Source organism: Ascaphus truei, chromosome 4 (genome assembly GCF_040206685.1).
Source record: "Ascaphus truei isolate aAscTru1 chromosome 4, aAscTru1.hap1, whole genome shotgun sequence".
NCBI lineage: Eukaryota > Metazoa > Chordata > Amphibia > Anura > Ascaphidae > Ascaphus > Ascaphus truei.
Window position 1 is genome coordinate 41,277,574 of NC_134486.1, and position 19,585 is coordinate 41,297,158.

General features: G+C 40.6%; 1 protein-coding gene across 6 annotated transcripts in view; it reads left to right on the plus strand.

Moving 5' to 3' along the window:
- USH2A (usherin) overlaps positions 1–19,585 on the plus strand; it is a 942,943-nt gene that overhangs the window by 683,185 nt on the left and 240,173 nt on the right. For all 6 annotated transcript variants that reach the window (XM_075595608.1, XM_075595610.1, XM_075595609.1 and 3 more), the window contains 2 exons: positions 4,097–4,209; positions 15,625–15,823. In XM_075595608.1, coding sequence (XP_075451723.1) covers positions 4,097–4,209; positions 15,625–15,823 — 312 coding nt within the window. The remainder of the gene's footprint in view (positions 1–4,096; positions 4,210–15,624; positions 15,824–19,585) is intronic.

The window sequence follows — 19,585 nt, forward strand, 5'->3', positions numbered from 1 at the left end:
GGTACAGCTGCCGATGAGTTGGCGAATGGCATAATGAGTTTTTGGAACGATGTGCTCACCGTGGAACGATGTAATAAATATATCGACCATATTGTGACTGTGTTGCCCATTGTGATAGAGCGTAATGGGCAAGCATCAGGAAAGTAGTATAGTACTGTAGTATTGTAAGTACAGGCACACCAAGTACAGCATGATACAGGTAAGTATGGCACAGATTGTTTTACAATATACAGCATGCACTTTACTGCACTAATTTTAAATTTTTAGAGAGAGCAGCACTACCAATCTTGTTACAAAGTATTTTACAGTATAGTAGTTCCAGTATACAGTAGTTTGACAGTAGAAACTGCAGAGATGAACAGAACCCCTATGTAGCACTCTGTTACTAAGTGAGATGATGATAGTATTAAAACATGATTTATTCAAAACTTCGTTAAAACAATGGGGTTTAAAACAATAATTAAATAGGTTCCAAGCGCTGTATAGACTCTTGGGGTAAGTATACTCCAGAGGAGTAGAGGTATATATTATGTATTAATGCCCAGTGTTTGTGAGTTCACTGGCCCTAGTGTTCCTTGTGTGAAGTAATCACCTAGGGAATGGCCCCCGCATACTGGTCTTGACAAAGCATAACCGCGAAACTCGCGCGTCGGCATCACAGTCACGTGCACGCGCAGAGCCCTTGTTCACAGAAAAATGGTGGAAGTTCGGCGCGACTGCGCATGTCTGAAAAAAGGCTCCCGGATGTCTCTTCAATAAACTTTATTATGCACACACCAGGGCTACACCAGCGTCTCCCCCTCAACGCGTTTCACCCTTACACAGAGGGCTTCGTCTCGTTCACAGACGCTGATCTCATTCCAACAGGGAAAGACAGCGTGGCTCAGCTGCTGCACAGTAACATGCTCCAGACAGACCTGACGGTCTGGGGAGCTAAGATAGAGGGAGTGATTCATATCTAACTGGCAATCTGCTATCTACAATACTAGGGATGACATACCCTAGCTACCATCCCACTACTACATAATGTTTAGGGATATCTAATACTCTAGTAGCAATAAAGTGGTAAAGTGTACTATTCAGATACTATCATACTTTATAGATTCTGAAGTGCCAGTCTAACACCCTATATGGAGTAGTATAACACTCATTAGGATAAGGTTCCTATATTATTAAACCTGTTCATAGATCCTATACAGTGGATTACTTAGCTGATATCTCCTTATCTAACCATACAGGAGTCTCAGCAGTGCCTCAATTCTCATCAGTATATTAACCCCATAAGTACCAGTGTCAACTTTCGATCTGCTTTCTTCAGATCCCAGGTTTACACGATAGAATTTATGTTCTCCGCACTCACGCACAATTACCAACATTTGCGTTAGTGGTCATGATTGGGGCACAACCATCTAGGATTGTTATTAACAACCAACATCATAACACTTTGCTGTAATACACAGCAGCTTAGTGCATGGTTTCTGATCATTGGTGCACCAACCAGTACTTAGAATACTGTGGCACTACATATACGGTTACAACTCTCATTCCCTCATCACACCATTCCCTAGGTGATTACTTCACACAAGGAACACTAGGGCCAGTGAACTCACAAACACTGGGCATTAATACATATTATAGGCTAAAGCTGTCAAATTCCAGGCATTTCTGAAATCCCTGCCCTCTGATTGGTCAGAATTCCGGGCATTATTCATTCAGTAATGCCCGCAATTTTTGACAACTTGACAACTCACCTCAAAGCAGAGAAGCAGGGGCTCGCGCTGAGAAACAAACCGGCAAGTTTAAATCTTAACTGCAGCAGCCCTGCTCTCTTCTCTGAGCACACTGAACACTGAACATCCCCCTCTCTCTCTCTCCCCCTCCCTCTCTGACAGCTATCATCATCTCACTTAGTAACAGAGTGCTACATAGGGGTTCTGTTCATCTCTGGTCTTATATCAATCTAGCCCCTCTAAGCACCACTACTTACACAACTTAGCTGAAGCGGGGGTATCTGAAAAGTGTACAGTAGTAACTGCATACAGTAGTCCAATATGGAGTAGTTTTATTGTACACAATGCAATTATATGCACTTACTGTAACTGCACTAATTTTTTCTTTCCTTTTCAGAGACAGCTGGCTGCACTACAAAAGGTCGGATGGGGGGATGGGGGGTTATCATGTGTAATTTGTGTGAACTGTGTGTATAGTGTATCTACAGTCATGATTTACACAAACCACCCCCCCTTCTCTCAATGAACTACAGAATGCAATGTGGCCATGACGAACAAGATAAAGACTAAAAATTTGTATTACTGTTATTATTATTATAAATGGGCATTATTCATGATTATTTGTATTTTTTATTCTTCCATGATTATGCACCGGCCCTCAAATTTCAACTGACAGAAGAACTACAGTACACTACTGTACACTACTGTACATGTACAAAGAAAATAAACACTAAAAATGATTATTTGTATTTTTTATTCCTGATAAAATAAAATAAATATTTCATTACATTCACATTTTTTTTCTTTGAACTTTAAATTCACTGTGAATGTGTGTGTGTGTGTGGGGGGGATTCTTCAAGAAGGCTTACATTTTTATTCATTGGTTACATTTTTATTCATTAGTTACATAATCAGATTAACATATTCAATTCGAGAAGGGTTTATCACAAGTGCGCATGCGTTACCGTAAACAAAGTCTCAAAGGGTTAGGGGTGGGTGGGGGGGTAATCATAATGGATTTGCATAAGGGATTAGTCAAGCATTTAAAAATGAATGTGAAGTTATACACGCATGCGCATTAATCATCAACTAGGTCCCTTCCCAAAGAGTATTACACGCAGGCGCAGAGATGTGATGCTCGGCTCGGGACGATTAAAAGCACAAAGCCAAGCATTAGCAAATGCATGGTTTGTGAGAGGTGTCGATAAGAAGTTTAAATCCTTGAGCCTTGTGTGTGTCTGCGGGGGGAGGGGGGTAAAGCTGCATGAAGGATTAGCTGTACTGTAGTTCAAAGACATATTTTCAACAGGTCATCATTTGTTTTGATCCCCACACCCCTAAATCAATAAAAATCACATAAAGCATGTGAATGACCAGTGTCACATTAAAAATCTACAGTACCTATAGAATATCAGAATAACAAGAATTTTTATGCAGGCACATGTCTGGAAACGAAACATAAACAAACAAAAAAAGAAATATTTTTTTTTCCAGACTTGAACTTCCACATGATTGTGAAGTTATACATGCATGTGCATTAATCAACAACTAGGTCCCTTCCCAAAGAGGATTACACGCAGGCGCTGAAATGTGACACCAGGGTCACCAGTGTACGTTATTCACGCAGGAATGTGATGACAGGTTTGGGATGATTGAAGCCAGAAAGCCATCTGGCTTTCAGAAAGCCATCTGGCTGGGAGAGGTGTACTGAACTGTAGATAAGAAGTTGAAATAGTACTTTAGCCGTGTGTGTGCGGGGGCAAGAGGGAGAGCGCTGTATGCGCCGAAATGTGATACTGTAACACGCCTATGCGTTTCAACAATGTTCAAATGAGACATACAGTACTGTACGGTACACGCATAATATAAAAAGAATATGAAAACAAGAAAAAGTACTGATTACAAAATACTGTAATACAGTATATACAGTACTGTATAGAAATGTGATAATTTTATATTCGAAGAAGACGCGACGCTATATTTTTGTAATACTGTATACTGTTAATCCTCCATTTTACAAATACTGCGTGCGCGCACACAGACATAATGCATTAGACATGCATTAGACTTATTAGACTTTCAAGACAACAGCTCGCGAACGCCCACCTGTATTTTTAGACGGTATTGCAGTATAGCAGGCAGCGCTAAAAATCCGAGCGCTAACATACCGGAAAGTTACGGAAAAAAATATACCGCATCTGGCCGCGATTATCAGAGCGCCGCGGATCCGGACGCATTAGGATAAAGGCGGCCGCAGCTGTACATGTTCTTTTGCTACACTAAACCTTACTGGTGCATGTAGAATTATCAAATTTAGTGCACTGCCAAGATTGTAATAATTTGTTTTTGAATGATAATTTCTTTAGGTTGAAGCTTGCACAGTATATGCATGTGTAACAAGCAACAGTACCCAAATAACGACCATTGAGGGTATGCCAAGTAGAATTTCATCACCAAATATCAGCAGTATCCATTCAAGGTAAGTACAGTATACATATTTGGCAATGTTTAAAGCAATACATACAATTAATATGTTAATCAGGCTCTACGTTAGCTAAATTTAGACACAAAAGTGGCTATGCATCAATTCCCTGCTGCAAAATTCATGCAATACTGATGCAAAAATGAAATAAAAATCCTGTTATAAGAAGCTGATTTTGCACCTAGATTGTGAGAATGGGCAGTGAAGGTTCTATTACCAATTATGTTTAGCCTTATCCAGAAATAGAAACATAGATGTATTTATAACGTATTCACCTATATGACTATTTGCTGGCTTATAAGAATTAACTAGGGAGACTATATGTCTAGCCTTATCCAGACAATAGAAATATAGATGTATTTATAACATATCCATCTATAAAAGTATTGCTGGCTTATAAGAAGTAATATAATAATATGGGCAAAAAACCCTATTATTTAAGGCAGGGAAGGCGCAAACTTTTTTCCCTGCGCCCCCCTGCCGGCGGTCACCTCACCACCTCTAAGCAATTCTCTTGGATAACAGTACTATAGGATTAAAGATAATAGTCAGTGAGATATTGGGTAAATGACTGGATGTTGTAATGGTGTTTGACCTCACTTCCCTGAGTTCGTGACCAGGGAAACTGCAAGAAAGCTTCCTTCCCCTCCCACATTACTCGTTACCCACCTAAACACAAACAATTAATGATAGAGACGAGGTCTGGAGGTACAAAGGCAGCGGCTTTTTAGTTAAACATTAAGTAATTGGATAAATGACCATCCCTGCCAGAGTGCTCGCTCAACGGGTGAAAGGTCAAAGGTCATTTAACTGATGACCCCGTGACACTCAAGCCCGACACATGGGACGCAGCCATTAAAACAACACCTGTCCACTCGCCACTCGCAGCCCCACCGAGCTTTACCTGCACAGAACCCCACCTGCAAGGACAAGCACTTACCCCCAACTTCCGCCACCACAGGGTCTATTTAACCCCACTTAAATTAGACCCGTACCGCCAGACCAGCAAAGTACCTTTCCCAACCCCTCTCATTATTAAACATGTCCGAGCCGATGTCCGACAAGTGCACCCTGTCGAACCGCAACAAACCGCTCGACATGGAATTGAAAACCACCTAGCTCCCACACAGCGCTACAAACTTCCCAATCACCTTATTTACTTTCTTGCACATATGCTCCACTGTCTGCAGAACGTGAACACTCCACTGCCAGCGAAAGCCTCATCACCAGGCTACCTGCAACCGTTGCATTCCCAAACTGCAACCCCCCTCCGCGAAAGCCTCATCACCAGGCTACCTGCAACCGTTGCATTCCCAAACTGCAACCCCCCTCCTTGTCGTGATGAACAAACAATTTTCCCCACTGTGAAGGCCAAGGTAAAGGCCAACTTAAAGAGCCTGGACTCAAAACTGAGTAACAAACCTGCCATACAGCTTTAACCAAAGCCTCCAATATCAAAAACGTCACTGCCTTCTGCTGTCTCATACCACCATCAACCCCGCTACCACCCGCTTGATTACAAATGTCTTAGTAGGATCCTACTTACCGCCCAATTTTGACAAGGAAACCTACATTTTAACCCCCGTCAACCTCTTCCCTATCGACCCACCTGCAAAACCCTGTCCTTTAAGATGAAAAAGTAAGTCAATAAGGCCCCCACCTGCAGCACATCTAACTCCAGATCCCCTGCTAAACCCTGATATTCGTGGCAAGTTGCCGCCTAAGTGTCCCATTCCCACAATTCTACCATGCACCGCAGCATGACATGCTCTGCCTCTTCGCGCCAACTTCCGGAACTCTGCAATCTGTATCTGGGATAAAGAACCTGGTTGGGGGGTTAAGTGATCCAAAGTTATTATGCCTCAACCCCTCCGTATACCGTCCAGCAGCAGCCAGGCCGATTCCCTACAGGTATACCTTCCCAGCCATGGTGCCATCTCTCCCACGATTGCCAGAGAAGTGGACCTCCTGACAAGCCTTCTGCCCTATTCCCCTAAACCTGCGTTCACCCTTCCAGAAACACTCGGCCTGCACATGTGGCCACCGCATATGTAACACGTGCTGAAAACGGTAGTCACTGAATCTGCAATGGGAGTCATTAAAGGACCAACAAAAGCCCACTTGGCTACCGCTCTGGGTGCCGCTCCCCTCCGTACTAGTTCCAACGTCAAACCCCCGTGAAAGGGCGACGGCCCCTCTGACCTAACCAACTCGATTCAAAGATCCATATCCTTCATGTCCCAAGACATCTGCTTCCTTACCTCAATTTTTTGCATGAACGGCTAATCATAAGCCCACCAGCCCATACCGCTGTGCTTCCAATTAGAGAACCCAATCCTGTCCTGATATTTAAAGAGTGATGACCATAAGTGGGGAAACTTCTCCCAGATCACACCAGTTACGATCGAAAAGGCCAGCGACCAGTTAGAAAAGTTAAGTGTAAAAAGACGTCTCTCCACGCCCTCTTTCTTGGCTTCAACTTTCTTGGATGACCTCGCCAGTTCTTCCCTGTAGCCTGGGAGCAACGGTAACCCAACATAATCCCACACCCAAATCTTTTCTTTTATATCATTCAACAGATGGATACACAAAGGACTCTCATAGCATGTGTACACATCTTTGAATGGCACATCTGCCAACCTAACCACATCCATAGCTGACATAACAACCGCCGTGCTTCTGACCATAGCTTCCGGTATAACCTCTGGAGCCAAGCAGACCATCATCAGAAGACCCGCCCCTTCCCCAATGGCCTACCAGCCCCCACTGAAGACACGCCGGTTGTCATATATGGGGAACCCTTGGCTCCCCATGCCTCTGCTGCCCCCAAAGTTACATCTGTAACTAGCAACCGTTACTATATGGCCTGTGATGGGGGCCGCCGCCTACGCCTCTAAGGCTTACAGTATCCCCCTCAACATTGTGACCAGCCCCAATGCTCCTGCCCCACTAGGCAATGCCACCTCCTGGACTTGTGTGGGCCCACAGAAGGCCCCTGAATCTGAAGGGAATGCATGCTGCGATGCCAATGCCATGTGGCCATCCACTATGACTGTGCCCCCCGGTTCCTGTCCCAGTGCCGCCCTAGGAATAAAGCCTGCAGCCAAATTCCCCCCCTCTCTTGTATACTACCCCCGACCACCGGGAAAGGGGAACACCCAGAAAGTGAGGGAGACGCCATGGGGCCCACTATCTTCTCTAGCACCATGCTCTCTTACCCTTGGCTGGCATTCTCACGCCGTGGTGGACCACGTCCTGGTGTCACAGAGAGCATACCATGCTCTGCTACCGTTGGTTCTTCTTCATACAGCCATGCGGGCAGCCTTTCCCTTTTCCCCGAGCCCCCCACAGCTTGCGGCGCCGTCCCACTGCCTGCAACCACTGCCTGCGGCCACTATCAGCAACCACCTCACCACCAAGCTGCAGGCAGCCATCTTGCCACCAAGCTACCTTCAACACCGAAGGCAGCCATCTCACCACCAAGCCGTCTGCTGGCAGGGGGTGGACTGACCGCACGCTATGGGCTGGGGAAGAGTTAAGGCACCTGGCCGGGCCTTTTGCCTACTAGTGTTGCTTAGGACCATTCTAAGACCTCGATCCTGCTATTAACATCATGTATCCGCTGTAACAAGAACTGCAGTGGCTGCACTACTAAAGGAATCCATTTTATATACCCCTTCCTGAGTGTACAGTCTATTGGGTAGGGGTATGTTCAGAGGACTGTCACTGGAGGGACTGTCTCCAGAACTCTGGAGCCTACTGTGACTGGAGGCGCAGCACCATGTGAAGAACAACTGCCTGAAACCGCCTAAAGCCTGTCCTGTTTCCCCACAACATCGTGGAAGCTCAGCCTCTCCTGAACCAAACAGGTATCTAGCACCACACAGACATTTAGCCAGAGTAAATCTCCCAGAGGAGGGGGGCGGCGGCGGGGAGGGGGGGGCTAGCACTACAGGTATTTACAAACCATTATACGTAAAAACTGATCTAGTACTGTATTTTAGTGCTACAAAAATAATCCTGAAGAAACCATTTTAATTAACGTACCATTATCTTATGATAATTCTCCCCTTTTTTGTCTCAAACATTCCAACTTTCATGAAACCACTGCAGATAGCTGTGTAATTATACAAGAGTCAAATGACACCATATATCCAAGTTTCCCAGCTGCAAAACTAGGGCAAACATGGAGCAAACATGGAGCAAACACTACAAGCAAAAAATCCTATGCCGTTTATGGGACATTTTTCTTTGATACTGTAGATCAGACTCAAGTTTTGCAGCCAGGCAACTTTGATACATAACTCCTATATTTATTTCTAGAACAATGGCTGAGGTGACTGGAATACATTTCTTTGAATTAATCAGTATTTCCACCTAGAATGTATATTAATAGACAGGTTTGCTTAATCTCTCTGTGCTCATGAAGCCTGTTAGCTCACAAAAAATAAAAAGGTGATTTGTGATTATGGCAAAGTTCAGATAAAGTATTTATCACTGGCTGCCTGTAAAATGGCCTTTCTTCCAATATTGGCTTGTTGACATTCGAAGCACTACATAACCAGGGTCCCAGCTATCTGAAAGAGCTTCTAGTTCCCTATACTCCCATTCACTCACTTTGATCTGCAGATGAAGGACTCCTAACAGTTCCAAGAATCTCCTTGACTTGCTTTTTGCCCGAGCTTTTAGCCACGCTGCTCCCCCTCTCTGGAACAGTCTGTCTCATACAGTTCGAGAGGGATACTGGAAATCTATACACAAAGGCACAAGACCTACCTGTTACCCCTGGCATTTAATTAATGAACCACAACCTGCCCGGCATTTAATAGCTACAGCACCGTCCCATCCTATATTGTATTTTTCCTTGTGTTTGGTCTCTTTTATAACCTTAATGTTGTCTTCTTTTTCCCTATTTGTAACTGTGAGTCCCATTGAGAGAAAAGCGCTATATAAATAAAGTTATTTTTTATTTATTTTTAACTTTTCCAAACATTGCAGTATTGTTAGAGTTTGCCAGAAATCGTCAAATTCAAAATTTTGCAAAAGTTGTTGAATTACACAGAGAATTCTGCAGGTTTAACTATACTCTTAGAGAAACTTGTGAATGCAGTGGTTCTACAAACAAACATCAGAAGAAGAAAAAAAACAGGACATAAGCTTTTCTTAACTTGTGAATTCCAAAAAAAAACAGATTAACAAAAACTTTTACCTGTGTACAAAATCTTTTAAAAAATGGCACATATGTTCGCAAAGTGAATTGGAACAACATGGCTCAAGTCTATTAAAAAGCATTACACACAACAAATGACTCTTCATTTTCTTATATTCATCGGACTGGATTAACATAACTACAACGTATGTTATTTTCCTAAGTGACTTAAAATATATAAAGTGAAAATGTGATGAGATAATGTACAGTAGCTCACATGAAGAAAGCACAAAGGACAAACAATGTAACCAATAGGATTGCTATTGAGACTGAAGCTTGGACATTATATTCATGTATTTATTGTATTAGCCTCTAGTCCTCTGGGAATGCTTCCATAAATCCACTGTCCTTTGATCTTATTTTATTTATTTAAGACCTTTTAAATAGACTTGAAGAAAGGGGACTTTTAATAATATACTAAATAAAAGACATCATAGTAGGAAAATGTATTTTTTTTTCTATTATATGCATGGCTTTCCATTATTTAAAAAAAAAATACATTTATATGCATTTAAATAAGAAAAAAGTGCACATTTCACATTTTTTTGTAAAAATTAAAAAGTGGGGAAATATGCATCGTAATCATACATTACAAGGTTACAAAGAACGTAAACCGGTGTACCAGAGCGTCAATTTTATACCGTTTGCATGAAAAAGGTTTGAGACATGATAAGTGTTTTCTTGTCTATTAAACGAGTCGGAACCCTGTATTGCAAACACCTAGAAATTCCTTGGGATGGAACAAAAATGTCTTGACGCTGAAATGCAGCAAAGATGAGAAGTACCGTGCAATTGTCTGATGTGTTCAGCCAGCAATTCTGTTTTACCATTCATTCCTTACATGTCATATTATCATCAACTGTTCTTATATCCCAAAAGAATACTAACTACTGATCGATTGCCCTGACATGTCTGGCCACGGCCTACACGTGCCCTGGGTAGTTCATTTATTTGCCATGGTGGATTTGCTAGAGTGGAATTTAATCAATAGGTAATTCATTAATTCTGGTTCCCGAGTATGAAGAGACCGTAGTATAAAAATATCTGTCTTGCTTAAACTTTAAATACAATGTAACAAGCAACACAGTAAATCATGTATCTCGCTGAATGTAGATGTTTAATTTGTTGGTACGCACAAGAAATGCCAAAAGAATGAGAGGACTGCAAAATTCAGACATATGTACTGCTTTGCATTTTTTATTGACGTTTGATTATATTTTAATAGTGCAACTATATATTTAAAAAATTAACATCTGAAAATGGAAGAAAATTCAATACAAAGTGTTTTGTTATAGTTACTGTTAAAGCAGCAAAACATATGAAATCTTATGGATTTTTTTTAAATAAAATAGTGTTGTAGTGTTAAATAATATTGTTTTTTTTTTATTATTATTTCAGCTCTTAATGTCATTTTTAATGAGTTGTAATATACTGTTAATTATTTGATTTCTATAGCAGGCTTTAGCCCACTTCCCCAGCAGTGCAAGATATTTGTAACACTTTCCTGTTTGTGATCATTTGTTGCCAATATTACTAGCAGTTTGAGCTGCAAACTGTAACAATACTCAATGTTACCTTGGTAATATCCAGATACATTGTAGCTGCTGAGTTACACTGCAGGATTGATTGGAACTGAAAGGCGACCATTTAGTTAGGCGCACACAATCGAGGAATTTTACAGATTTATAACAGGAGCACCAAACGATTGCCATCTTAGGTAAGAATGCAGAATTATACAATGTCACATGCTTTACATATAAATCAATAGGATTTTGTTCTTTGATACATATGATGCAATTATTGCGCCCTATACTGTACGTGCTCACTTTTGCCTTGATACATACAGTATATCCCGATATGATTCAGGAATTTACCTGAAAAACGAAAAAATTGCAAATGTTACATGACTGAGATTCCTCTTTGAAGCGAGCCTCAGTTACTTGTTTCTGCCTAATCTTTGAGAAAATGATCATGGTTCAAAATTCCCCTCATGCAGAGTCTCTAGTGACAGAGAAATTTTGACAGAGCATTTTGAGGACATCTCTGGGAGCAACAGATACCAAGAAATATATTAATATTATTATTATTATTAATATTTACGTGTAAAGCGCCAACATATTTCACAGCGAGGTACAGTGGGGGTACAGAGATTTGATAATTACATACAAATAAGGACAAATATGCACAAAGAGGTAACGAGGGCCCTGCTCATGAGAATTTAAAATCTTGAGTTAATAGCTCTAGCAAACCTTTTGATGCTACATCTGCTATTGGATTAGCGCAGGGGTAGCAAACTTCAGTCCTCAAGAGATACATACAGGTCAGGTTTTCAGGATATCACTGCTTCAGTACAGGTGGCTCAACCAGTCCCTGCTTCCGCACAGGTGGCTCAATCAGTCCCTGCTTCAGCATAAGTGGCTCTGATCTGGTTGAGCCACCTGTGCTGAAGCTGGGATATCCCGAAAACCTGACCTGTTGGTAGCTCTTAAGGACTGCAGTTGTCTACCCCTGGATTAGAGAGTCAAGCATTTTTCCACTTCCCAGTGGAGTTTTCTTGAGTATCCCGATACCTCTAGATTGTAAACTCCCAGACCCTCTAGAACCCTCATTACCTCTCTGTATCTGTCTGCCCTTGTTTGTCCTTACTTGTATGTCATTCTGTATACAGAATGTTGCAGCATGTACCCAGCATGTACCCAGCATGTACCTGGGTCTTTTTGGTAATTGCCACTGATTTGTTTTAGAATAACTGTCGGCACTACAGTATGTAATATACAGTTATTTCCGGAAATAATTGGACACTGATACAAGTTTTGTTATTTCGGCTGTTTACCAAAACAAAATTCAAGTTACAGTTAAATAATTAATATGGGCTTAAAGTGCAGTCTATCCGCTTTAATTTGAGGTTATTCACATCCAAATTTGAGGAGCGGCTTAGGAATTACATCTCTTTAATATGTAGGCCCCTCTTTTTCAAGGGACCAAAAGTAATTGGACAATTGACTCAAAAGCTGTTTCATGGACAGGTGTAGGCTATTCCTTTGTTATTTCATCATCAATTAAGCAGGTAAAAGGTCTGGAGTTGATTCCAGGTGTGGCATTCGCATTTGGAAGCTGTTACTGTGAACTCACAACATGCGGTCAAAGGAGCTCTCAATACAAATGCAACAGGGCATCCTTAGGCTGCAAAAAAAAGAAAATCCATCAGAGAGATAGCAGGAACATTAGGAGTGGCCAAATCAACAGTTTGGTACATTCTGAGAAAAAAAGAACGCACTGGTGAGCTCTGCAACACAAAAAAGGCCTGGACGTCCACGGAAGACAACAGTGGTGGATGATCATCGGATCCTTTCCATTTTAAAGAAAAACCCCTTCACAACATCCAGCCAAGTGAAGAACTCTCTCCAGGAGGTAGGCATATAACATTATCCAAGTCTACCATAAAGAGAAGACTTCACGAGAGCAAATACAGAGGGTTCACCACAAGGTGCAAACCATTCATAAGCCTCAAGAATAGAAAGGCCAGATTAGACTTTGCCAAATAATATCTAAAAAAAATGTCAGCCCAGTTCTGGAACAGCATTCTTTGGACAGATGAAACTAAGATCAATCTGTACCAGAATGATGGGAAGAAAAAAGTATGGAGAAGGCTTGGAATGGCAAATGATCCGAAGCATACCACATCATCTGTAAAACACGGTGGAGGCTGTGTGATGGCATGGGCATGCATGGCTTCCAATGGCACTGGGTCACAAGTGTTTATTGATGATGTGACAGAAGACAGAAGCAGCCGGATGAATTCTGAAGTGTATAGGGATATATTGCCTGCTCAGATTCAGCCAAATTCAGCAAAGTTGATTGGTTGGCATTTCACTTTACAGATGGACAATGACCCAAAACATACTGCGAAAGAGACCCAGGAGTTTTTTAAGGCAAAGAAGTGGAATATTCTGCAATGACGGAGTCAATCACCTGATCTCAACCTGATTGAGCATGCATTTCATTGCTGAAGACAAAACTTAAGGCAGAAATACCCACAAACAAACAACAACTGAAGACAGCTGCAGTAAAGGCCTGGCAGAGCATCACAAAGGAGGAAACCCAGCGTTTGGCGATGTCCATGCGTTCCAGACTTCAAGCAGTCATTGCCTGCAAAGGATTCTCGACAAAGTATTAAAAATGAACATTTTATTTATGATTGTGTTAATTTGTCCAATTACATTTGAGCCCCTGAAATAAGGGGACTGTGTATGAAAATGGTTGCAATTCCTAAACGTTTCATACGATATTTTTGTTCAACCCCTTGAAAGCTGAAAGTCTGCACTTCTATTGCATCTCGGTTGTTTCATTTAAAATCCATTGTGGTGGCGTACAGAGCCAAAATTATGAAAATTGTGTCAGTGTCCAATTATTTCTGGACCTAACTGTACATAACTCTGTATCCCCATTGTATCGCGCTAAAGAAAATGACGACACATTACAAATAAATAATAAAAATTATGATAACTATTAGCAAAGAGTGATTATCCGGCATTTTAACTAATTTTATGTGTAACAGGCCAAGTTGACCAAAGTAAAAAGCCAGAACTCAAACCAACTAGTGTTCAGTGCAAGTCAGCAGCACTCTAAGGTTTTTAAATACTTGCTAGTGTTGTCATTTATTGTAGGGGATTAAGAAACAGCTGCCATATTTATCATTTGAAATAATGGCTGTGCTGTCAGTTTATTAAATGTGTATTGAATGAGGATTTTCACAAAACATAAAGAGAGTGATCAATATCTTTAGAGTGAATTGATTTCCTGTGGATTTTTTAAAAGACTTTGTTTAGAGTATTGACGCTATAATCCCATTTCAAGGGTGATATATCAACACAAAGAAAGTTAAACGGAAACTTACTATTCACGTATTTCACCATTTTCTACTTGCATTTTCAACACATTTTATAAAGACTTCCATACACATGCCCATCTTTAGACAAGGAAGTTTAAGTCACTTCAAACCCGGAAGCTATATACCGTATAAAGTAAGGGCCGTTAAAATGTGGAATTCATTACCCATGGAGACTGTGATGGCAGATACAATAGATTTGTTCAAAAAAAGGTTGGACATCTTTTTAGAAAGGAAAGGTATACAGGGATATACCAAATAAGTATAAATGGGAAGGATGTTGATCCAGGGATTAATCCGATTGCCAATTCTTGGAGTAGGGAAGGAATTTATTTTTCTCTTTATGAGATATAATTGGATGATATGACACTGGGTTTTTTGTTTGCCTTCCTCTGGATCAATAAGTAAGTATAGATATAGTATAAAGTATCTGTTGTCTAAATTTAGCATAGGTTGAACTTGATGGACGTACGTCTTTTTTCAACCTCATCTACTATGTGTATACACACACACACACACACACACACACACACACACACACACACACACACACACACACACACACACACACACACACACACACACACACACACACACACACACACACACACACACACTGAGGCCCATAGAGCAAAATTGGATCTGGTCTTCTGACTGAAAGACAAGGGCAAAAAAAAAACAACAGCAACTTATTTATCAAAATAAAGGAATCCCATTAAAAGCAATATATGTTTTATCTTTTGATAAATGTGGTACTTTTTGTTTGCACCAGTTTTCCTCAGTTTTGCAGCTGGGAGACTAGTTTGTGCCCTGATGCACTTACAGATGTAGCAAAACTTACTGTCTTCTATGTTGCTGCCACCAACGGTCACACAAACACAGCGGTTGTGGCACAGAAAGATTAACACAGAGGGGGATCCCATTCAGAAGCATGGACCCCCTGCAGCGTGATCGCAGCAAACACTCTCCCACAGTCGCGGACTTCTCCTTCCTTGTCCACGGCGCAGAGGACAGTAAGTCTTGCTACATTTGTACTCGAGATGAATATGAGGCCATTGGGGTCTTTGCTCCAAAAATGCCTTTTATACATCCCCTTGATACTGTATATTCTGATTGACATGTCAAATATTCTAAACCACAGATGTTTGGATGGTTGAACGTTCTGTACAACAACAATCTTGGCAACATATTGTATAATTATCTGTCATGATAAATTACCTATTATTTTCACAAAGGGATATTGAAATATTTATTGCACAGTAACTTTCCTAGAAATCAAAGATTTTGTTTTCTTACATGTCATCTATTTCCATAGATCGGTTCAGATTGATTGGGCATCACCTGAAGAGCCAAATGGGATCATTCTTGGCTACGATCTTCGGCGTAAAACCTTACATTCTTGTGCTTTCGTTCAGAAATTAACCGGGTATCAGAGTGGTAAATCTTGCTTATTAATCAGGTGCAGAATATATGAAAATATTTGTGGAGATCTGTGCTATCATCCAGACAATCAGGTAATTTTATTACTTTCATTTTAGAGGTTCGAACATATCGCACAAGTAACCTACATTTTTATTCAACATTACATATCACATTTGTATGTACAAGCGAGTTCTGCATTTTGATTGTAGCTAATAAACTGTGCACCCTTTTATTCTCAGTATTGTAGCTACATTCTTTTTATTATTCAGAGTATACATTCGGCAGTCATTTTATTTTGACAATGTGAGGAAGTTGTCATTAATGATTTTCATGAAACGTAAAAATCGGGAGTCAGGAAGTTTTTCGTCAAACCCCATACTGTAGGTGCATGTAATGCTATCAAAAAGGATGCACAGAAATAGGTTCATCGCGGTCCATTCCATCATACTCTTATGGACACTCCTGTAATTGCTCAATGACCTAAGCAGAGCAACAATAGGTCAAAGTAGATTACAGGAGCAGTTCTGCATAAGGTTGTTTTGTATTTTTAAGCATTGGTGGAAAGCAGGGGCTTCTAGAGCCGAATCTGATTAATTTCAGCTCAGAAGACCCCCTGCTTCTGAAGATACTTAACTCCGAAGGTGACCCTGTTACTGTCTCCTCCCGGGGGAGCAACATGGAGGTTTAAAGCCCCCTGCGTGACGTGGGTAAATAGGAATTTGCAATATCATCAATTAGGGGGCCTTGGATCAAATCCGGCCCTCTGAGTGGCCCTTGGACCGTCTGCTCCTGTTATTTTCATTCTACTCATAAATACAGCCGTTTCCAATCCAGCCCATTTAGAAAACTGATAGAAGAGCTTTACTGCTATAAATAAATAACTGGATGAATATTTGCTGAACCTCCCTCTCACTCTCTTTCTGGGTTAGACATATACAGTATACACAACCTGCAGTTACTTGCACTATTGTATTCTTTTGTAAAACATTCACTGGATACATAGACATATAAAATCCCACTCTTTCTTTCCCTCACTTTCTCACCATACCCTGTATTTAATATAGTAGGGTAATACGCGACAACAGCATTCAAGTGAATGGGAGTTAATTCATCATTAATCCCATCATTACTCCAACTCTTACCCTATTGATTAGGAAGAAATGGACCTCTCTTTCTCAAACACACACACAACACGTCTCTCTCTCTCTCTCTCTCTCTTCCATGCTCTCTCTCTTCCACGCTCTCTCTCTCTCACGCTCTCTCAATCTCATTTATAGAGAAATACTGCAGTTCAGCATATTTTTCAAAATCAGTGAATGGGAGATTATCCACATTGTAAAATAAAGCAATTACCTTCCTTGTATCAGTTTTAGTATAATTATTTATACTAGAGCAAACCCGAAGGCTTGCTCAACAAATGTATTAAATTGCCTGGTTAAATCACTTGATTCTGCTTTATAGAAAATCAATTCCTTTTCAGTCACAAGTGGGTGCTTGTTTACTTGACAAGTATCTGTGAAAGGACCCGCCACCATAATTTGTCAGGAGTATTTTTAAATTATTGTATTTTGCAGATTAATTCTCATATTAACTGCTGTTTAGGTACTGGATCAATAAAGCAGCCACACAGTAGGAGTCTGCAAATGGTTTTTATTGACAAATGATGCTGAAAACTCTCTGTTGACGGTACATTTTCACGTAATGAAATAAAGTACCAATTTGTCAACAACATCACAGCAGATTCAATGACTTAGCTATTAGTATACTCAGAAAATTCCCGTCTAAGGAGACCGTAATTAAAAGCATGAATTATCTAAGTGATTCAGAAAGAAATATAAATTATTCTGAAGTATACAGGTTTCGCCTTGGGTTGCATACTGTAAAATGTCATACAAATAGCACTCTTGAAACATTTGTTTTTCATTGCTTCATTATCCAGTATGATTTTGCATTATGTTTTGGTGCTTCACAATTATGCAGTTTCAAATGAGATTATGATGTGTCAAATGGGGGGGAAAATGAACATTTCTCTGTATGTAATTTAGCAGTTAGGTGACAAAGCTGGTTTTAAATATACCAGACTGAGCCTAAGCATAGTTTATTCCCCTTTACACACTATTAGTGTAATTACTACAGTCCTTTTTATTGTTAAATCACACTATTAAAAAGTAAGGCTTAAAGCACTTTACATGTTCACTCTATTTATATCATTGTAAATTGAACACTTTGGGTTTAATCACAAACTGTTTATATTGGTATGAAACCACCACAAATATGCCAATGAAGTACTATTCCATAATTTAGTGCCAGATGGATTGGGTACAGCAACATAATGATCGGATCACAGGCATGTGGTATTAGCACAGTTGCCAGTAAAGCAGACAAGATGGTATGCATCTGATTCAGAGAAATATAGCTGTTTGCTCTGAATAACTAATTTAATAAACTGAATTTCTCAAGTCAGCGTCAACCCCTGTAATTCAATTTGGAAACATCAGCAGCCTTTTTTCTTTTTGGCTTTCCCGGTTTCTGTACCCTTCACATTGAAAATGGATGATGCTACAATTTCGCGTAGAGAAAAAACTATCTTGCAAAGTCTGCTGTTTTCATAAAATGTATATCTTTTAGTTTTTCACCACCTTCTTCCCAGACCCCCTTTGATGTCATCATAAGTATTGTATACCAGTCTGTCTAACACTGAATTCCCCACACACTTAGTTAAAGCCACAATGTCTACTGTACGTGCTCCCTGTCATGTACACTGCACAGTAGGTGTTTTACCATAACAAAATAAAAGTAAAGTAGCAGGGTATGTATATGAAGAAGAAACACTTCTTGATTATTCTAGGAAGGCAAAGCCTAACAAAAAAAAAGTTGCCAAGGAAAAAAGTTGCAATACATGGACTATTAGAGAGAAAAAGAACATGAGCCCATGTACTGTAGGAGAGAGTGCAGATTCCAATGTACGGTGTAATAGAAGGTTCCAATGTTTACTAGGCTGGCTTTGGCAGGGCTTCAACAAAGGTATATACTGTAGTAGCCCTTGATAACAAGAGATTGGGACAATTAGTTCACTAACTCAGAGGGCTCAACTCTAGTGCTCAATCTCCCCCCACAGGTCAGGTTTCCAGGATATCCCAGCATCGGCACAGGTGGCTCAATCAGAGGTTCAGTCAAAGCTGAAGCAGAGACTGAGCCTCTGATGGAGCCACGTGTGCTGAAGCAGGGATATCCTGCAAACATGACATGTTATGGGGGAGGTGCTTGAGGACTCTAGTTGAGCACCCCGCGATGTAGACCACGCACCAGTTTAGTTTACCTTTTTTGATTTATTAATGTTTTTCCGGAGTAGAGATATGCGAAACGTTTGTGTCTGGTTGCAAACTATACAAAATGTTTCCTTTTTGAGTCATGAAACAAAATGAGGCTGAGTCAGTTTGCAAACAATTCTGCAAGCATTAAGTCAAGTCAGGTTTTCAGGATTGAGCCTCTGATTGAGCCATCTGTGCTGAAGCAGGGATATCCTGAAAATCTGACCAGTTGGGGGGGTGGGGTGGCGAGGCTTGATGACTGGATTTGAGCAGCCCTGCACTAGCTAACATGACAATGAAGAACTGTGCTATGATAATTGTGTCTGATGATTTTAATGTTCTACTGGGAACTGATAAACATAACAATTGATAATAATTCATGGGCTAGGGTTACTAAAGTGAACAATTGCTGTTCAAGGGAACATAATCTGTATAGGAAAAAGTGCCTGTGCACTTTAATAAGTCTAGCAGCTTGGTACTCAACAAGGCACGCATGCAACTGAAATGGGCAAACTTACTGAAATTCAGTAAGCACATTTTCCC